Source organism: Perognathus longimembris, chromosome 1 (assembly GCF_023159225.1).
Source record: "Perognathus longimembris pacificus isolate PPM17 chromosome 1, ASM2315922v1, whole genome shotgun sequence".
NCBI classification, from domain to species: Eukaryota; Metazoa; Chordata; class Mammalia; order Rodentia; family Heteromyidae; genus Perognathus; species Perognathus longimembris.
In genome coordinates this window covers 38,884,250-38,905,438 of record NC_063161.1, presented here as the reverse complement: position 1 = coordinate 38,905,438, position 21,189 = coordinate 38,884,250, and the positions used below count along the sequence as shown (strand labels likewise).

The following is a 21,189-nucleotide window of genomic DNA, read 5'->3' as shown; positions in this document are numbered from 1 at the left end:
ACTTGAAAACTACAAAATCTCCTTTGCACTATAAGGGTCAGATATTGTTGTCAAATTGTAACCATCTGTGGCTACACAGTGTACACATATGGTGTACACACTTTGTAGTCATCTCTAAATACACATAGATGGCGTTAGGAATGTAAGTTAGGACTCAACCCAAGCCTTTATTTTTTTTTTCAAGAAAATTGACATCAGCTACTTACCATAGATGATTTCAGCCTTCTTGCAAAGGCCTCTTATCACTAGGAGCAAAGGTCATATTCATTACCAGGAACTACTAGTTTCCCTGGAAACCACCTTCCTAAGAAGATCAGTGCATGGTGATAGCAGTCATCCTCACTTTCTTGAACTAACTGTTCAAGCTGTTTCAGCTGAAACAATTTCCTCAAGCTTCTATCTCTGATTCCCAAAAATACAATATTTAGGTAAAGCACATCTTTTGACCCCTTGGTATTATAGAATATCCAATCCTTGCCTCCCCTGTATTGGGAGTTGATATATCCTGGCCTATTGGTGTCAATAACTAAGCATTGACCATTGATACAAATTTGTACTAGAAGCTACAGTGATTGATTATTTTAGAGCTTCCCTAGAGAGGAACCGGTAATTATAATGGATTACTTATTGCAGGATACAGTTTCAGTGAAATGGGGGAGTTCAAAAAGAACTTGGAGAAGGTATTGAAGTTTTAACAGTGAATCCAGAGGGCTATGATCAAGTCTATTGGTCCTGTGATTTCATGAAAGGCAGGAAAGAATTTTGAAGCTTTAGACAACTTAGAACAAAGGGTGAATAATATCATGTTTATACTGAAAGTGAAAAGGGATTTCTGTCCTGTGTGCCACATGACTATAGTTGCCATTGGCTTTGGTTGGTTGGCTGTACTAAATAGAGTGTTTATGTAGGATTGACAAAGCCTTATCTAGAGTCTGAGCTTCTACTTTTCCAATTTGTTATACTTTTTTTTAACTGTAAAAAACCAATCCATTCTGGAAGTAATTGAAGTACTTCAGGAATAGATGTATTTATTACTGAAATTTTGTCCTCAAACATTTACCAGTCAAGCAGGTTGCACTTGTATAGATCTTTTTACCAGCTATTTTTATTTTATCTTAATTATCTTTTGGCAATACAGAGTCTTTGAACTCCGGACTGTCGCATACTAGGAAAGCACTCTACCACTTATGTCACACCTCAGCCTTTTTTTGTTGTTGTTATTGTTGTTTTGGTTATTTTTCAGCTAAGGTTTTCTATTTTTGCCCAAGACTCACATCATATCAATGGCCTCTCACGTAGCTCGAATTACAAGTATGCATGAAGTTCATAGAGCAAGATTTTTAATACTACAGCATATTTAACTTACAACTTAAAAAAAAACAACATTGGGGGTATTTAGTGAACTGTGAACTAATTAGAGTTATGTTTTAGGAGCCTTCTTAGCATCTATTACTGGCTGTGGGGGTGGAGGGAAATTTAACTAAATTGATTTTTTGCTGCTCTTGTAAAACCCAAAGATTTGCCTACCCACTGGCTGGGTGCTGGTAGCTGACTTACACCTGTAATCCTAGCTACTCGGGAGACTGGGGTCTGAGGACTGTGGTTTAAAGCTAGCCCTGGCAGGAAAGTCATTGAGCGTCTTCTCTCCAATTAACCACCAGAAAACCAGAAGTGGCACTGTGACTCAAAGTTGTAGAGCACTAACCTTGAGTGGAAAGAACTCAGGGATAGTGCCTATGCCCCCAGTTCAACACCCATGACCAAAGAAAAGGGAGCAGGGGGTTGAAAGGCTACTTTCTTTCTTTGATTAATTTGAGATCCTTTACATGACAATCATCCTTACTTTATTATATGTGGTATTTCATTTAAGACAAAAACTTAAATTAAGTTCAAGCCTAATCAAACCTGTTTTCATTTACTGTTCAGATTAGTACTAAAATGAATCACTAATGTTTAAGTTCTCTGTGATAAAGGATTTTCCTTCAATGTCTATGAGAAAGAGAGTTTAGCTGTCTTAAGAATCAGCTTTAAAACCTAGCCTTTTGCCAGGCACCCGTGACTCATGCATGCCTGAAATCCTAGCTATGCAGGATGTTGAGATTTTAGGATCACAAGCTGAAAAGTCCATGGAACTCTTATCTCAAATCAATCACCAAAAAAGCCAGGAGTGGTTCAGTGGTAGAGTGCCAGACCTGAGGGGGGAAAAAAATAGTCAAGGCCCTGAGTTCAATCCCCAATATGATAGATAGATGTGCAAGACCCTGAATTCAAGCCCCAGTCCTGTGGATAGATAGATGATAGACAGAGACAGACAGATGGATAAGAAATGGACCATCCTGAGACCCACCTCTACTGATACTAAAGGACAACTGGGACAACTGAACCTTACAGACCTCTCATTGGTGGAAGTCACTTCTCATGAGTAACCCAGCTGGTTCAGCATTGGGTCCTGCTTAGAACCCACCAGCTTCTGGTAGCTGGCAGAGTCCTAAGAAATGGGGCAGGGGGATTGAGAGGGAGAAAGCAAGGGAAGAGGTGGCATTGTTCAAAAAGAAATGTACTCATTTCCTGACCTAGGTAACTGAAACCTCTCTGAATATCACCTTTAGAATAAAAAATAATTTCAGAAAAAAAATATATATAAAGAAATCCAGGGGCTGGGGATATGGCCTAGTGGCAAGAGTGCCTGCCTCATATACATGAGGCCCTGGGTTCGATTCCCCAGCACCACATATATAGAAAATGGCCAGAAGTGGCACTGTGGCTCAAGTGGCAGAGTGCTAGCCTTGAGCAAAAAGAAGCCAGGGACAGGGCTCAGGCCCTGAGTCCAAGCCCCAGGACTGGCCAAAAAAAAAAGAAATCCAGCAGAGGAACAACAGAGGAAGATGAATCTGGACATGGAATCAAAGCCAAAGAGTAGAGCTACAGTTTCTTTTGGATTGGCTGTAGATTTGACTTCTCTTCCTTACCTTCTATCTTTCTTTCTTTTTTCTTTCCTTTCCTCTCTCTTTCTCTTTCTTTCTTTCCTTCCTTCTTTCTTTTCTTTTTTAAACTAAGAGAACAGGTTTCCCCCAAAGATTATCCAAAGGGTAATTAATAAACTCAAGTTTTTTTAGTTTTAGAAAATGATCTTAGAAGATTATCTAAATTCCCTCTCTGCCTTAGTTTCCCTGTGAGAAAATGAAAACAACAAAGCCTAGGCTCTCCCAGTCACAAAGGGGCAGATGTTAAATATAAAAGATTTTTGCCTCTTTGTAGGAAATGCATGTGTAAAATATCACCCATCTATTAAAGTTCATGGAAACACTCAGTTAAGCACAGAAAAGATTAAATGCATACTTGATGTTATTCAGTTCTTATTCAGAAGCAGTGGCCCACTATGTTTTCACTGCCAAGATTCCCAAGGAGTTGGTTTCTAGATGTCAACACTGAGCTAGGAGATGCTCAAAGTGAGATAAGAGACATACAGTTTGTTTGGTGTCCAAAAAGCATTCCAGCAGTAGTTTGTTTCCTTTCCCTTTTTATGAATGGTGGTAGTATTGTGCTTCAGTCTGCATTTTTTGACTGAAGCCATTCATAAAAAATAAAAACAAAACAAAATAACAACAAAACTTTCTCGTCAGTCTGAAGCTCTTGGATGCCAGAGGCTGAGAACACATCCTGGCAGCCCTAACCACAACCGGCAATGAAAGTATTCAAGAGTCTGTTTGTTTGGTGGCCTGAGAAGCATGAAGTGCTGTGTCTAAGCATAGCTAGTAGAAGTTCTGTGACACGGACTAGGCCGGGAGCCAGGGCTGGCAGAGTTTCAGACATTGTCTTTCCTCCCATTGAAGTGTCAGGACCTAATTCATGGAAAATTGGGTGAGCTGGCAGCCCTTGCAGAGGGTTTCATTGAGCTGTACTGTGCAGGAGTCATGTGACTGAGGGATCCTGGGCCAAAAAAGAAAAAAAAGGTGGGGGGTCCTGAGCAAGAGGAAACAGTCAGCCTGCAAGAATGTGTGTGGATTTGAAACAATTTGAGAGTAAACATGTGTACAGGTGTAATGGGCAGGAAAAAAGAGGAGGAAGAAAAGCAGTCTGTTGTTACAAACGACCCCTTTGAAATGAATACTCTCTCAGCTCACACTTTAGAGTCCTAAGAGGCAAGAAGTCTCAGTCACCCCTGGGTTGATTCCACCTGGAGAAAACATCATCTCAGATCCTGGGCTTTGATGATGATATCATTTCTACAATCATTTCAAGTCAGAGGGAAGAGCTTGCTTTTTTTCAGCAAGCAAAAGTATTATTTTTCCTCTCCTTTTATTTTTATTTTGCTCATCTTTTTTTTAAAGAAAAAGGAAAAATGATTTTTTATATGACATGAGGAAAAACCTCACTGAACTTTTATATGACATGTTTAATAGATTTCATATGCCAGTGGTAAAATATCACAGCACCCCAGAAATTCTAATGAAGGAAAATGAATAGATGCTCATGGTATTACATATTTACTCTGACTTCTGTTATTGGAAGAATCACTGAGAGATTTCCTTTCTTCCATGAAAACATGACATTCCACATCATGATGGCTCAATCCTGTTGGCAAATCTTGGTGCTAGATAATGGTGTAAGGAAGACTTGTAGTGCATAATCTATCAAAAAGCTGAAGCTTATTTTGCAATACTAGAGGAAAACAAGTATTTTTAATTCTCTATTGGAGAATTAATTTTGGCTGTAGAAAATATTTCTCTTGAATGTTTCACTCAAAGTAAGAGGGTTTTTTTGGTTTTTGGCTTTGGTTTACAGGTACAGTTCTATACAGATAGAGGTAGCTACAACAGAGTATTCTTCATACAATCGAGAAAGAAGGTGAACTCACAGAAAGGGAGAAAAGATTTGCAAATTATATGTACAATAAGCAATTTGTATCCAGAGCATAAAAGAACTTTTAGGACTCAGTCATGTAAAAATAAGAAAAGCATATGAATAAATTTTTTTCATAAAAATATATACAAACAGCTAAGATGTACATTTAAAGTGCTTGACATAATTAGTTGTGAGGGAAAATAGAATCTGGGCATTTAACTTTACCCCCAATTCAAGTCCTCTAAATAGAAAAGACAGACAGGGAAGTTTCCAGTGGCTCATGCCTGTAATCTTACATTTTCAGGAGGCTGAGAGTAGGTGAATCTCAATTCAAGGCCATCCCAGGCAGAAAAGTTCCTGAGACTTTATCTTGAAAACAACTTTAAAAAATGGCTGGAGGAATGGCTCAAGTGGTAGAGTGCCGGCCTGTATGCTTTGGTAAAATTCTCCTGTGCTACAAGTGGAGCTATGAAACTATGCACCTGCTTTGGAAAACAATTGGCAGCTACTCAAACATGGGGAAAAAAATAACAAACCTGAATTTCTGTATAACCCAGCAATTCCACATCCAACTTGTTGCCCACAGGCAATGAAAACATGTCCACACTAAAACATTTTTGAAATATATACTGGGATAGCTCATAATATGCAAAAGGCAAAATTACCCAAATGGCCATCAACTAACCTGTGATACCTCCAAGGAAGTACTCTGTGGCAGAAAAAAGAATGAACTACTGATGCTACAATACGAGTGATACTCTTGGTTCCTCCTATGTGAACATTGGAGATAGGCAAATTCACACAGACATTATGTTGGTGGTCAGTTGGCAATGACAATGGCAATGGGAACAGAAGTGGTCACTAATCAGTACAGGGTTTCTTTTAGGGGGAATGTACTAAAATTAGATTGTGGTGATGGTTGCATAGCACTCTGAATCTACTAAAAAAGCAACCCTTTAAATTATATACTTTAAATGAAGTATGTGGGTATATAAATCTGATCTCAGTCAAGAATTCTATAAAAGGGGCTGGGGATATAGCCTAGTGGCAAGAGTGCCTGCCTCGGATACACGAGGCCCTAGGTTCGATTCCCCAGCACCACATATACAGAAAACGGCCAGAAGCGGCGCTGTGGCTCAAGTGGCAGAGTGCTAGCCTTGAGCGGGAAGAAGCCAGGGACAGTGCTCAGGCCCTGAGTCCAAGGCCCAGGACTGGCAAAAAAAAAAAAAAAAAAAAAAAAAGAATTCTATAAAAAAAAAAAAGGAGATATTGGAATTAGATCCTTTTTCTCTTCAGGTTTTATAATATGCCGCTTCAAAACAAAGTTGTTCAGATAGTAAGTTTATTTTAATGTAGTGGATGAATACTAGCCTTAGACATCGTATGGCTATGTTTTTCCCTTAACAACTAAACATCCATGCATGAACCATTGAACTTTAAATTGTATACTTATTTGTTTAATTTGTGTAGTTAATTTTTTTCATTATGTATTTTCTCTTAAAATATAATGTTTCTTTTTGTCTCTTCCTTCCATAGCCACAACAAGTTGTTCAGAAGAAGCCTGCTCAGGTAAAAAAGATGGCCATTATGATTCCTCCTCCCCAATTAACATAAAAAGTTCAACAGTTAATTAAGATGTTTCACATTTTCACTGTGTTGGCTTGGAAATAGGGAAATAGTCTTAAAAATTTGTTCTTTCCTTCAAAGTCAGTCTGAGAGTGTCAGTCTCAGAGTGTCATTCTAACCCTCCCAAATCAAGATCTTCAGTATAAAAGCAAATATAAATACTGTGAGAATAGAACTTACTTTATTTAAATGCCTTAAATGAACATTTGATTCCATTAAGTGTTCTTAAGCATCAAACTTTTTCCTTTCCCCTAGGCTGTCTATATTCCTCAGACTTGATACAGATTTAGTAATTACAGATTAGTTGTTGATTTGTGATTGAAAACTGTCCATTGAATTACTCTGTAATATTTGATGATCATAAAATGCCTCTAAAAATCTGAGAAAGTAGGGCATTAAATTAATTTTTACATTTAGTGAACTCTTAGGTCTTGCTTTAAAAAGTCTCTGAAGTCTTTGGCAACTTAGAAACTAGCTTTACTTTCTTCGTTCAATATGTTCTGGAGTGCCTGGATCCTAACTATGATCTGTATGTAGAAGTACGAAGTTCCTATTTGTTGAGGAAATATATCCTGAAGAAAACAAAATTGAAGAATAAGTCAATTGTGATTATCAAGAAGGTAAACTATTAAGATCTTAAGGGTGTCCTTCAGAATTGGCCTCTTCTTTTATGAATTTAAATAGTTACTCAAGACATCTAAGCAGGACCTACTGAAGTCATTTTTAAGCAGTAGAGTGAGTTATCAAGTCTCGTGTAGGTCTTTTCATGTAATTAAAAATAGACATAGGAAGTTTTATTTTCCTTAGACACCTTTAAAAAATGTACCTTGTATTTTATTCTCCAAGGACAATGTTGTATTGCCAGGAAAAGTCTATCTGGGCAGTCTGGATTGTAGTCTGTGAGCTAGATTAATAACCTTCTGTGGTTTGTTAATGGCATTGATTCAATATCTACTTCTGATATAGGGGAAATATGTTAAACAAACAACAAAGAGGAAAAAACCATGCATCAGAAAAATGTGTAGCCTCTAATTTAGAGGTTCTTAACCCTGGCTGCATATTAGAATCACTTAATGATTACACACCATACATGCACACATATGTGTGTGTATATATTGTTATATGTAATAATTCCTGTACACTTGTGGGCAGTTGTGATCATCCCTTCTGAATTCAAGTTCAACATCAAGGCAACTTGGAGTCATCTCTGGTGAGAATATTTATGCTATGGAAATTGCAGAGAAGTTGTTAAACATTTACCTGCATATGATCAGCCCCACCCACCACTCCCAGCAATTTGGGTGGGAAGCCTAAGCTGCAGCATTTTCTGTGATCTTTGTATATAGAATTAATCAACAGCCAGTGATAAACATTCAGAATGAAGAAAACATGAGACTATATATTTGAACATCTGTGGAGTACACAATGTCACTGCATATGAAAAACATTCCAGATACAGATGAAGGAACAGAATGTCATAAGTTGCTATGGGTATAAATTCCTGAGAATAATTATTGTTTTCATTGACATAATGAAAATCTATTATAGATGAGATGAACTACACATACAAAAATAAAGAGGCAGGGACAGGTGCATCTCAGGTAGAGATCATTAGCATATCTGTAACTGATGTAAATTAGTCTTTAATACATCAAGACATACACAAGTGATAGCACGAAGATTTTCCCAAGAAAATCAACAGTGTTAGAAAGAAGTGTCAAGTGAGTTAAATCGATTCTCACTGACCAAGCTGGATGTTTTATATAGCCTGCTCCAAATTTTCCCTTTACAGGAGAGGAAAGCTCAGATGTAGAATTAGAAGGAAGAAAGAAAATAAAAGACCGTAAGCTCATTGGACTACCTAATTTAAATGATCTCAAGACACAGCGATGAATTATATAAACACAGGGACTATATGTAAATTTGTGGGGGATAACGTAAATTTTACACTGCATTCAAAAGAAATCTCTTCCTTTTCCATCTGTTTCTTTCAGCCTACCCTCACAGATGTCTTTTCCACTTGGCAATCTGGGTTAACTCAGGCTCATTCCCTTTCTACATCAAAAGCACTCTGAGAGATTATATTCAGATTTTCCTTCTGAGGTGGTAAAAACTTTAGCATAAGTAAATATGTTGCATGTAAAGAAAATGGTTCAGCTGTGTGTAAGGAGATTTAGAGATTTAGCTCCAGGCTCCTCACTGGGCTGATTGATCTGTTTGCCCAGTTTCCTCATCTAGGAAAATGGAATACTAACAATTATCTCTTCCCTAATCCTAAAACCTCTAAGAACTTTATGATATATTTGTAATTGTGTAAATACCATAATTATATTCCAAAAGAATTATGTTCTGACTTATTTTGGGGCTACTAATTTTTTTTTTTACCTCCTGAGATTGATAGTCTCAGAATTTTAGAGCTTTTATAAATTCAAACCTGCTACCGTTTTGACCTAAGGTACATTCATTACATGTTCTTAAAATAAGAACTTCTTTTCACTAAGAGAAATTGAATAGTAATTGCTAAATCTTGTCACTAAGACTAAAGCAGTCAGAACAACCTTCCTTGCATGTATGTCAGATGAACATGAAATTGCAGAGACTTTAGTAAAATATTCCATCACATTCTAAAGATCGCTCTAGAACTTAAAGGATGCCACTTCTATACATTTATAGCAGATTAAGGGAGGAGTTTGTGTGGATAAATTTACCAAGTGCCATCACTTGCAAACCTCAAGTGTGTCCCACAATATTGTTAACTATCCCTTTGAAGTTTAATGCCATAAGTTAGCAATATCTTTCCTCCCTCTCTCCTTCCCTCCCTCCCTTCCTTCCTTCCTTGCCAGTACTGGGACTTGAACTCAGGACCCTTAGAGAACTGTTCCTTAGCTTTTTTTGCTCAAGGCAAGCATTCTACCACTTGATTCACAGTTCCACTTTCTGGCTGGTTTTAGTGATTAATTGGAGAGCTAGCAATCGTACAGACTTTCCTACTCAAGCTGGCTTAGAACCACAATAGTCAGATCTCAGCTTTCTGAGTCACTACGATTATAGGTGTGATTCACCAGCACCTGGACACTTTTTTTTAAATCCTGAAGCTTGTGAAGAAGTTTGCTAGAGATGTCTACTGTATTTCCTTGAAAGTAGCACAACAAGCCATAAAGAAAAGTCAGCTAGTTGGAAATTATTAGGACTAAGTAGAAAATAGCTAGTTCTTCAACAATTTAAACCCATTCAGCCATCTGGTCTCTCAAGTTTAAAAGGAAATAATGATATTTCTTTTTTAAGCAAAAGAAACACCACAAACTTATCAGGTTGTTAATATTAATAGGAAAGGCATTGTTTCTCAAGTTTTTATTGTTCCAAGACTGAAACTTGAACTCGGGGTCCAATGCTTTTGGCTCAAAGGCTAATGGCTTTGCCACCTGAGCCATACCTCTAACCCTTCAAGTTTTCATTTTGATAACAAATAAATCTGAATCTCATACTTCTTAAAAGGTTTTGTTAGCTTATCAGATTGTTCCTTAATGTTACCATTTTAAGGCTTTAAATGAGACTACAGTGATCTCTTACATATAACTCAAAACATTTTTAATCACCTTATCCCCTTGCAAAGGAAAAACTGGCTTTTAAAATTCTAACCACTTTCCACCGTTTCAATCTACTTTCCTCATTGTTGCACTGCCCTGGTAAGCTAGTAGCTGTAAATGATTATGATGGCCTAAACCTGTTCTTTTCAACTTCCTGAGGAGAAAATTGAAAATTTCTCACTGCCTAAAAGGCTGCAAACAAAGCTTAAGGTTTCAAAATAGACTTTGTACCTGAAAGCCACATCTCTGTATGATGTGTACCAGGAAGAAGAAAACTTTGTAAGATTCACTTATCATGGGATTTTTCTCCCTTTAAAAAAAGAAAGAAAAAAAATTGAATGTTTTTACAGAGACTTCAAGAGCAGTTTTAAAGATGTTTATATTTTAGACAACCTAAACATTGTTGGGAGCAAAATGAGAGATTTCACTTTGGGACAAGCAAGTTTGATGAACTGCAGCCATTATCTTCTTCTCAAAGAATGCATTTTTACTGGGAGCTTTCAGTCTAGATACACAAAGAGGAAAGGAGGATGGAGAGATAGGATTAAAAATTCATACCCTCACACCCATCTCTTACATGGTACCTTGGCCAATGCAGTATGAATAGTTCATAGTAAATCTGACTTGTAATCAGTCCCTTGCCTGCTCACTTGGGGAGCCCAGTGATTTACACTACCTCAGTCATAAAGAGTACCGATTTATTTATTTTCCTACTTATGCTCTTCCAAGCTGGTAAAACATTTTGTGGGCTAGTAAATGTTGAGTACCAACTGGAAAAACATACGGGATTTATCAGGTCGTTCTGAGTGGCACCGTTTTGTAGCATAGGAAATACTTTTTTATGTAAACTCTGACCTTGAGCATTGCAAAGGTCAAGGGGAAAAGAAGAGAGAACAAAATAGGAACCAATGTTCAAGCCTTTATAAAGTAGCTCAAGGACATTGCAGCATGGGGAGATTGGAAGGCAAAGGGAGCATATCAAAATGATTATGACCCATCAACAGATGAAGTAATTAGCTTAACTAACAATTGTGATATTGTCAAGACGAAGCCAGATGTTCTATAGCAGGGACTGTCTTGTAGATGCTATAACTTCTAAATTGAGTAAAAGAATAGCACCCACTCAGTTTAAGGCAGTTTATAAAGCTCCAACAGGCAAAACGTAGTGTTTCTAGACTGAACAGATTTGCCAGAGTGATTTTTTTTTAAGTATTTTTTTTTTTTTTTGGCCAGTCCTGGGCCTTGAACTCAGGCCCTGAGTACTATCCCTGGCTTATTTTTGCTCAAGGCTAACACTGCCACTTGAGCCACAGCGCCACTTCTGGCCGTTTTCTATATATGTGGTGCTGAGGAATTGAACCCAGGGCTTCATGTATAGGAGGCAAGCACTCTTGCCACTAGGCCATATTCCCAGCCCATATGACTGTTTTAAGCTGTATAGACATCTGTAGATGAAGGTAGCCATGAAATAGCAATGCACATCTGCTTTTCCTATCTTCCTTGCTGAAAGCTTTTCCTCTGTATTTTCATGTAAATTGGAGCAAAATCTAATTATTTATTAAATATCCAATGTTCTTGTTACTCTCCAAACTTACTAACCCAAATTACTATGGATCAAATCATGAAAGGTTTTCAAATCTGGTCTAAGAAACTCCTTCATCACCATTCCAAACTGTTGCTTTGTCTGAAGACATTTCCTTTATATTCAGGATAGGTTTCTGATCTCTCAAATGTCCACTAAATAATTGCTTGTTGATTGAATGTGACTGACCACTGACAGCCTTACAATCATATTCAAAAGTCACGGAGTGCAGTTCTGATTAAAATTCAGGAATCTTTTGTTGCTTGACAACAAATATGGCAGCTCAGCATAACTTTATACACATAGAAAATGGAAGGAGTTATTACTGGCCTAAATGATCAGAAAGGAAGGCTGGAACATAACAGTTAAATACCCTTTGACGACCATTTTTGAAAACTGCTTTTTGTAAAAGTAAGAACATTCTTGAACAGTTTTGGAAATTGCCCCCTTCTCAATGCTTTCTTAGTGCAAGTATCTTTTTGCTACATCATGGTTCTTTTTTTAAATGCCAGGTGCTTTCCGTAAGAATTGCTGTGGAAAAAATTGATCCTTGGAAATTATGACTCCTGAAATTTGCAATTTATTTACATATAAAAGTATTTGTCTATTTGAAAACTGTAGCTTCTATTTCAATTTTTTTTTTTTTTTTTAGCCAGTCCTGGGCCTTGGACTCAGGGCCTGAGTACTGTCCCTGGCTTCTTTTTGCTCAAGGCTAGCACTCTGCCACTTGAGCCACAGCGCCACTTCTGGTCATTTTCTATATATGTGGTGCTGAGGAATCGAACCCAGGATTTCAGGTATACGAGGCAAGCACTCCTGCCACTAGGCCATTTTCCCAGCCCCTATTTCAAAATTTAAAAAAAAGAAACTTCTTAATCTGAGTACAGAAAAATTCATAGTGTACTGGAGCCATCCTGGGAACGAATACCATATTCTCAGTGATGGAACTCTACTAAGAGCACAAATGAGATAAGCAGAAGTTCATTACATGAATCTAAGTCACTTTAGGCAAGTGTCGGTGGCTTACACCTGTAATCCTAGCTTTCTAGGAGGCTGAGGTCTAAGGATCAGGTTTCAAAGCCAACCTGGGAAGACAAATCCTAGAGACTCTTACCTCCATTGAACTAGAAAAAAGCTGGTAGTGGAGATGTGGCTCAAGTGGTAGAGCACCAGCCTTGAGGGGAAAAGCCAAGCAAGAATGCAAGGCCCTGAGTTCAAGTCCCAGAACCAGTCCACACACATACACACAGAGACCAGTACAGATGCTGTCAATATCTCAATCTCTCAAGCCTCCTTTTGAAAAAAAAATCATTTCCTTCCTGGCATTTCCAACAAATCCCTTGTACTTGCCAGGTTATATGGTTTATATGTGTTCCATTTAACATGTTTTTAAAAATCTGCTATAAAGCTTCCCTAAGCAGAGGAAATAATCACTTTCCATGAGGTCAAACAGCTCAAATTCATTTTAAATTAAAATATCTGACAGAGAAATAGGGAAGAAATAGCTCTGTTGTCATGTAGGTCTCTTAGCTACAAACACAACTTGAGAGATTCGTTCCTGTCCTATGTATCTATCTATCTATCTATTTTTTGCTAGGCCTGGTGCTTGAACTCAGGGCCTGAGTTCTGTCCCTGAGCCTCTGCTCAAAAGGCTAGCAGTGTCTCTTAGCTACAAACAGAGCTTGACAGATATGTTCATGTCACTTGCTACTTCATGTGAAAAAAAAAAAAAAGTAAAGGCATTCTTCTCCTACATCTCAAAATGAAAGGAAGTTTTTGTCTCTTTCTCTCTTCTGCCTCAGCAGTGCTCCGATTCCTTCCCAGTTCAATTCTTATCTCCTACTCACCCTCGTTCTAGCATAATTTTGTCCTCTTGTGGCCAAAATTTTTAAGAAACAATGGTCCATATTTGTTAACTCTAATTCATGTCTAATTCATTATTCAGTAACATAAGTTTGTCTTTTAGATGCTCTAAAATGTATTTCTGTTCAATAAAATGAAGTGAAATAGGATTTAAAAAAAAAAAGACTTGTTCCTGGTCTTTGCTGCTAAGAAGAATCTTTTATTACTGTTCAGACTGATGTCAGATATTTGTAAACACACATATATTCATGCACACACACACACACACACACACACAAACACACACATTAAGTATATCCTTTGCAGACCTTAAGGAGTTGAAGATTTAACATTACAAAAAGAATATCATTGAACTATAATTTCTCTTTCTTAACTACCAGGAATTTATAGATTTATTGGCAAAATCCTTAAATTGAGATTTTATTTCTGGTCTGCAAAAAATTTAAATTTATACACTTAAAAACATGGCAGAGCCAGGTGCTGCTGGCTCACGCCTGTCGTCCTAATGACTCAGGAGGCTGAGATCTAAGGATTGTGGCTCCAAGCCAATCCAGACAGGAAAGGCTGTGAGATTCTTATCTCCAATTAACCACCAAAGAGACAGAAATAGGGGTTTAGCTCAAGTGATAGCTTATTAACTTTGAGCAAAAAAAAAAAAGCTGCCATGGATTTCTTTGATTTTATATACACAAAGAAAGGCATCATAGTGACCCAACTCTCCAAATTTTGCAGATCCAGTCAGGATTTACTGGCCTCTTCCAAGGTAGTCTCGCTGTTTAGTCTGCCTCTGAAAATTAAACCCAGAATGTCAGCTCTCAGCCTTTAGTACTGAAATTTTTCTCCACGGCACATCTTCATTGGAGCCTGTGTAGTAAGACCCATGATCAAACACAAGGCATTTTAAGATTCTGTCAAGTGTGAGGAGCTAAGGTTCAGCATCAGGCTGGCTTCTTTCTCCTTTTTGAATCACTTAGCTGAAGTATGCTCAGAGACATGTACCACATGCCTCACGTGACACCAACTTGAAAGAATAGCAATGTGCATACACTGTAGTTTTAGGCTTGCATTTTTGTCAAGCCTAGCCAAAGCCATGACTTACATTTATTAAATCCTTTCCCCCCCAAACAAAGGGAACATGAAGGCAAAAGGAGTGTGCAATTTTCTTCTAGTTACAATAAAAAATATAGTTCTCTAACTTTGCCCATTCTCAATTCCCCTCCCATCTGTTTTCTGCCAGAAAAACACACACTTCACCCCCAGCATGGCTCAGCACTCTGTTGCTTTTGTAAAGTAGCTGCATGAAAGGCAGGGAGCAGTTCAGTGTTTAGAGGTTTTAGTGGCTGCTGCTTATAAAAATGTCACTGTGCACTTCCACTCTGAAAAGGCCTTTCCTCAAAACTTTCCTGTTCCCCATTCTAACAGGTAACCTTTCTGAACCAGAGAGCCGTGGTCCAGCTTTCCCACCCCATCACCTAGCCTCCAACGACACACACATCATTATGGGCACACATTTCAATCTCCTTATTACTTCAAGGCTTTAGCACAGTCCCCAGAGTCTGTTGGCCAGAAAGTCACCAATGTCAAGCAGTGTTTTCAAACAGTCAAAGGGGCAAGCTAGAGCGTGCAGCATGTGGCCATGCCTTCTAAGCTACTAAAGAGAAATGAATGAAGCCTGGTGGTCCTTCCTACCAAGCATCCTGGTGTGGAAATAAGATCCTTTAGAGGCATCAGGATTAGTCAGCATCAGATCACCAGTGTCCCATTTCTGTCCATTCACGGCACCACAGAAGCACCTAGGAAAACTCAGGAGGATTTTTTTTTAATTCTTTTTGTTCCTGACAGGGAAGATTTTCCTTCCCTGAATGGATGACACTGTGACATTGCAGCCACACATGTAGCAGAAGACCAGGTCCCTGGAGAGGTGAGGAATGAGGTTAATAGAGGTAGGAAGTTGCTGTCCTCATCCTCACCAGCGTGGTCCATTTGGCAGTGATGCCTTCCTTGCTTTGGAGGGTAGCCAGTGGGGCTACAGGCAAGAAGAGAGAGCTCTCCACTAACTAGACATTTGAACATCATCATGCCAAGCATGTGAGAGCCACATTGCCACCAGAAGTTTAATAGAGTGAGACTTCTCACTCTGGTCTCCTGGTTATGTTCCCAGTACTAGTTGATCATTTCAAGGTCAGTGGAAAGGTACATAAATAAAACAACTACCCATGTTGTGTTAAGGACTGTTAAGTAAAGGAAACAATAGGAGGGAACCTCATGGTTGGCTGAGTTGTGTCTAAGGGTTTTAACTATCAGGAGTTTCAGGAGCTCAGACCAAGCAAAGCTTATGGGAATGTTTTGAGAAGTCGATTGCATTCCATCCAGTACAAGGTCTTTGTAAGTTCATGGCCTGCAACTCCCGTTTCCTTCTGGATTTTGCGGTACATTGGTTTCCATAGAGAAGAAGAAAATCAAGCAGCTAGAGATGGAATAATCACTACTAGATTCAAAGATTGTTTTGTTTTCTGGCTTGACTGAATTTTCTTAATTTGTGAACTGAGAAAAGACGGGATAAAACCTACCTGCCGACTTTTATGCTGTGGATTGGTTTAGAACAGTAACCTTGTGTCATTAATGAGAAATGAGTCTCTGGGGAATGGACAGAGAGTGTATCTGTCGAACAGCTTAGTGACTTTCTGGAATTTAAATATTAAGTGAAAAGACAAGGTCACAGGGCAGCTGATCCTTGGCTTGTCTCCTTTTCGTCTGTCCATGGCTTTGATCACGGCACATCCTCCTTTGTGACAAGGACTCCACCGAGAATCTCAGGGTCATGGCCTGTTGCCTTGTCAAGAGGTATAAACCTGCTGTTTAAATATGTGAAGACCATAGTTGGAGTGGGGGAGGGGAGGGAAAGTCAGGCTGAGAAGAGAGATGAGGTAGCTGTATACGTTCCACATTTCCCACAAAATCCAAAGCAGACTAAACAAAACTGGTGTGAAATCTCATGGCTTGATGCTGCCCTGGTTATATTTTTGAAGCTGTAACCCATTCATTTGTATGTGTGTTTATTCCCAGGATTTACAGCCCGCTCAGTCTTTTGGGGGGCGGGCTGGAGAAGGAGGTGTTTGAAACCTTTTGCAAAGGGTTTACAGTAAGCAGTGGGCTATGATTCAAGCCTGGAATAGAGGCTGTGTGTGTGTGTGTGTGTGTGTGTGTGTGAGAGAGAGAGAGAGAGAGAGAGACGCGTGTGCACATTGAGTGCCCATTCGTGGGGGCCTTTTTCCTCCCGTTTGCTGCTTTTACGCAAAAGAGTCACACATGGTAGCATTTAGGAGCCCCTTCACAGCTGAAGTGTTTCAGACACTAATGAATGGAAGTTTGGTCATATAATGCAGACAAGCTCTAAGGCATGCTTTACTGAATGGTGTACTGTAGTGACCTGAGAAAGGAAGAGAGGTATAAATTGTGTCAGTTAGCCACCCAGACAAAATGAAGCCATGTGGAAAATCAAATGTATTAAAGTATGAAGACTGTTATAAGCTGTTTTAAGCTGGCCATTCTTAAAGGGGCTCAGTTTGCAGCAGGAGTAAATGTTTACCTCTTCTCCCAGATCTTTTTCACATGCCGTCTCCAGAGACAGTGCACAGCGATTTGATAAAAATCATCCTCTCCCTAACGACGCTTTTTCGGTTTTTATCAGAAATGTTTATTGTCTCCGCTTTACCACCCATGTCCTGAAAGGTACTGCATATTTGTTAAATAAGCAAAAGGCAAAGGGAACTTTACAGCTTAAGCCCGCTTGCAGAAACCCCAACAAATTCCAGAGCCATAAAGAATCAGAAAAAGGAAAAACAAAGGAGGAGCTAGATTTATAAAGAGAAGAGAGCCTGCAAAAACATATAGATTCGATTTTCTCTGCTTGGCGGGTCCACCATTAAATGTTTGGCTGGTGTGGATGGATTTAGTCTTGAGATGGAAAAGTTATGCCAAACTTCAGTCATTGTCTCAAAATGTACTTTAATAAATGCAACCACAAGGAAACAGCTTTAGAAAAAAAATTCTCAGCCCACTTTTAGGATTCTTTCTGGTGGTCTCCCCCATTGCCTCCCTTTGCCTGTCTAGCATCTAATCAGCCCACATGGATTCTCACACTTAGGCTAACTTGGTCCAAACCTAGCCCTGGAACTGGGCATACTATGTGCATAACCTGTATGAGCCTTGGTTATTCTCATCTGTAAAACAGATCAAACAGTCCCTCAATGCACCTCTAGTGTAAACTCTCCTGTATCTAATTCTGGATCTTTATGCTTTAAGAAGGGATCCCCTTGGATTTTCTATTTTGTACTTGAATGATTTTTTTATTAAAAAAAATGATGACTGGCATGCTGTCGGAAAAAATTAATCCATTTCTTTTGTTCTCTAATTGGTGAGTAAGCTTTCATGGCCCGACAGTCTCCCAAGAGCAAACAATTGAATTTGCTGACCAGCCACTACTATGTCAAGCCTCATGTCAGCAGCAGCAAATGAGGGCCCTGGGAAAAAACAACACCTTGATTCCTCAATTACTGAGGAAGAAACCCTGGGAAAAACTGAGGGCTGGCCAATCAGGGGTGCCTTCTTCTGAAGTAATAACAATGGATCACCTCTGGACCTTTGCAGGAGCCTTCTCACTGTGGGCCCCCTCATGGTGGCCACCTATAACAAAAGCATAACGGTTGTGCCCCCTGTGTATTTCAGGAGGAGACAGAAGAGACATCCTCACAAGAGTCCGCCGAGGAGGATTAGGGGGCGCCAACATTGGATTTCTACCTCAGCAGCAGTTGGATCTTTCCAAGGGAGAAGAAACTGCAGTGACCACTTACTGTCTGTTTTCATGGTCTTTCCACTTTCCTCCGGGTGGGGCAGGGTGGGGTGGGTGAGGGGTGGAGGGTGGGGGGGAAAGGGGTCGGGGAGAAGTCACATAACCTTGAAAAGGACTATATTAATCACTCTCTTTGTAATCCTTTCACAGTCCCAGGTTTAGTGAAAAACTGCTGTAAACACAGGGGACACAGTTTAACAATGCAACTTGTAATGACTTTTCTTTTTATCTTCTTTCTTTTTTTTTTTTTCTTAACCTACTAATAGTTTGTGGATCTGATAAGCCAGGGTGGGTGGGTGGGTGAGAAAAAAAAATATCTTGAGTTGACTGAATCAATGACTGCACTGCTTGCAAACAAGAAAACAGTGTCACACTGTTGACACAGGCATTCATTCATATAGGAGAAGCCTGGGTTTTGACCCTGTGAATTTCAGATACCACCCCAACCTGCTCCCCTCTGCCCCTGTAGTGAATCCTCTGTTTTAGGACACCAAAGATAAGGACTAGATACTACTCTGTCTTTTTCGTATAATCTTGTAGACACTTGATGATTTTTTTTAACTTTTTATTTCTGAGACGAAATGCTGATATAATCCTTTCCTTCAGCTAGCAAACCAGAAAAGGTTGTGTTCTTTTTTTTTTTTCCAAAAGGGAAGTAAACAAATAAATGTTGCCAACCCTTCTATTTATGGGTATCACATATATCTGCAGGAGTAATAAATTTACTCCTTTTTTTTCCTTTCAGAACAGCACTTCATTTTCAGGAAATCTAAATCTATTTCCTACAGAGCCAAAAGCCATTTAGCAATGCATAACACTTGTCAGCCTCAAAACATTTAAGAAACCTAGACAAGTAAAATTATCCTCTTTGTAATTTAATGAAAAAGGTACAACAGAATAGTGATAAACTCACCTGAAAGATGAGGTGAGAGGAGCGAAATCTAAATTTCTTTTGTAATAGTCAGGTGGCAATTTTTTTTTCAAAGCAAAAAAAGCAGTCTCTCTCTCTCATCTCTCTCTCTCTCTCTCTCTCTCTATCATTATGTATCAGTTTCCATGAAAAAACTAAATACCACTTACCTCAAATGAAGCCTACGAGTTACTTCACGTAACACAAGTAATATGTTTTGACATAAGATGGTTGACGGAGGTGCTTTACTTTGGTTTCCGTTCACCATCTCTTCATTCAACTGCACTTTTACCCAGAAATGCAATATCCTCACTACTCATACTACCTCTGAATATTACAATGAATTTACACTCTTCTTCTTAATACATGCTGCTATATACAAGCAATACAAGAATGAAAACTTACTGGGTAGGTGATTCTGATCATCTGCAATTCTTTTTGTGTACACTTCATTACAGTGAAAGAAACAATCTCCTTACTCTTGTTTCCACATGGCTATGTATTTTTCCCCTATGATGTTTTTAATTAAAATTTTACAAATACTTGTTTCAGCTTCTCTACTAGATTTCTACATTAACTTGAATTTTTATTTTTAATTTTTCTCAACCAAGTCGCTCCTAAAGTTCTTATAGATAATTCTCCTCAATCATACTAACACATCACAGAAAAATTTTTTTCTTTTTACTGTAATGTTTGAATATTACCCTCTAATTCTGTACCTCAAGTGGATTATTTAAGGAAATAGATGAATTGACTTGCAAAGACCTACCTCCAGACTTCAAAAGGAATCGAATTGTTATTTGCAGATTTGTATTGTTCCCTTGGACTGTTTGGAATAGTTCAAACTTCAGCTATCCCTCTTCAAAACTATTTTTGTAAAAGACATTTTGATAGAAAGGAACACATTTTTACATACTTTTGCAAAAACACACAAATAAATATCATAATGCCAATCTTCAAAGAAACTTGAAGCTTTGTAGGTGAGATACAGCAGCAAGCTCAGCTTTTGCCTAATGCAATCAAAATATGTTTTTAAGATTAGTCGCATATAAGAAAATGCTTGACAGATATTTTCATATATTTTACTCAAATGTGATTTTTGTACTATGTCTCAACCAGATTTATTTTGAATGCTTCTTATGTAGAGTTTTTATGCCTTTCTCTCCTAGTGAGTGTGTTGACTTTTTACCATGGTGTTATCCACTGGGGCAGGAGGTAGTTTCTCATGACGGCTTGTGTCAGTACGACTTAATACTGAAGCCAAATGAAACTCAAAACCGTCTCTCTCTTCCAGCCACTTCAGGGAGGTAATTTCAAAGGCCACATACCTCTCTGAGACTGGCAGATTGCTCATTGTTGTGAGTCACTCAAGGGCTATGGAGAGAATTGAAACTCAACTAGACTGTTAACTGTGCATTAAATAAGCAAATAAACAATGGTTCTGAAAAATAAAAGTCCCATTCTGTATCTTTGGATGGGCCTTTTAGAAACCTCATTGGCCAGCTCATAAACCTGAATCAATTTCTCATGTTGGCCAGACTCAGAGCACCAAGCAATTTCCATCTTTGATGAAGTTACACTTTGATTTTCCTGTACGTTATACAATCAAAACACACTACTACCTCTTAAGTCCCAGTATACCTCATTTTTCATACTGAAAAAGTAAAAAAAAAAAAAAAAGGCTTGTGGCCAATGGAACAGTAAGAACATCATAAAATTTTTATATATATAGTTTATTTTTGTGGGAGATAAATTTTATAGGACTGTTCTTTGCTGTTGTTGGTCCCAGCTAAGTAAGACTGGACATTTAACTTTTCTACCATTTCTGCAAGTTAGGTATGTTTGCAGGAGAAAAGTATCAAGATGTTTAACTGCAGTTGACTTTCTCCCCATTCCTTTGAGTGTCTTCTAACTTTATTCTTTG

General features: G+C 38.5%; 1 protein-coding gene across 1 annotated transcript in view; it reads left to right on the top strand.

The window, feature by feature from the left end:
• The window catches only part of Hmga2 (high mobility group AT-hook 2), a 126,655-nt gene extending 108,270 nt beyond the window's left edge, over nt 1–18,385 (top strand). The window contains exons 4-5 of the mRNA XM_048360216.1: nt 6,382–6,414; nt 18,232–18,385. Coding sequence (XP_048216173.1) covers nt 6,382–6,414; nt 18,232–18,279 — 81 coding nt within the window. The 3' untranslated portion in view covers nt 18,280–18,385. The remainder of the gene's footprint in view (nt 1–6,381; nt 6,415–18,231) is intronic.
• The last annotated feature ends 2,804 nt before the right edge of the window (nt 18,386–21,189 follow it).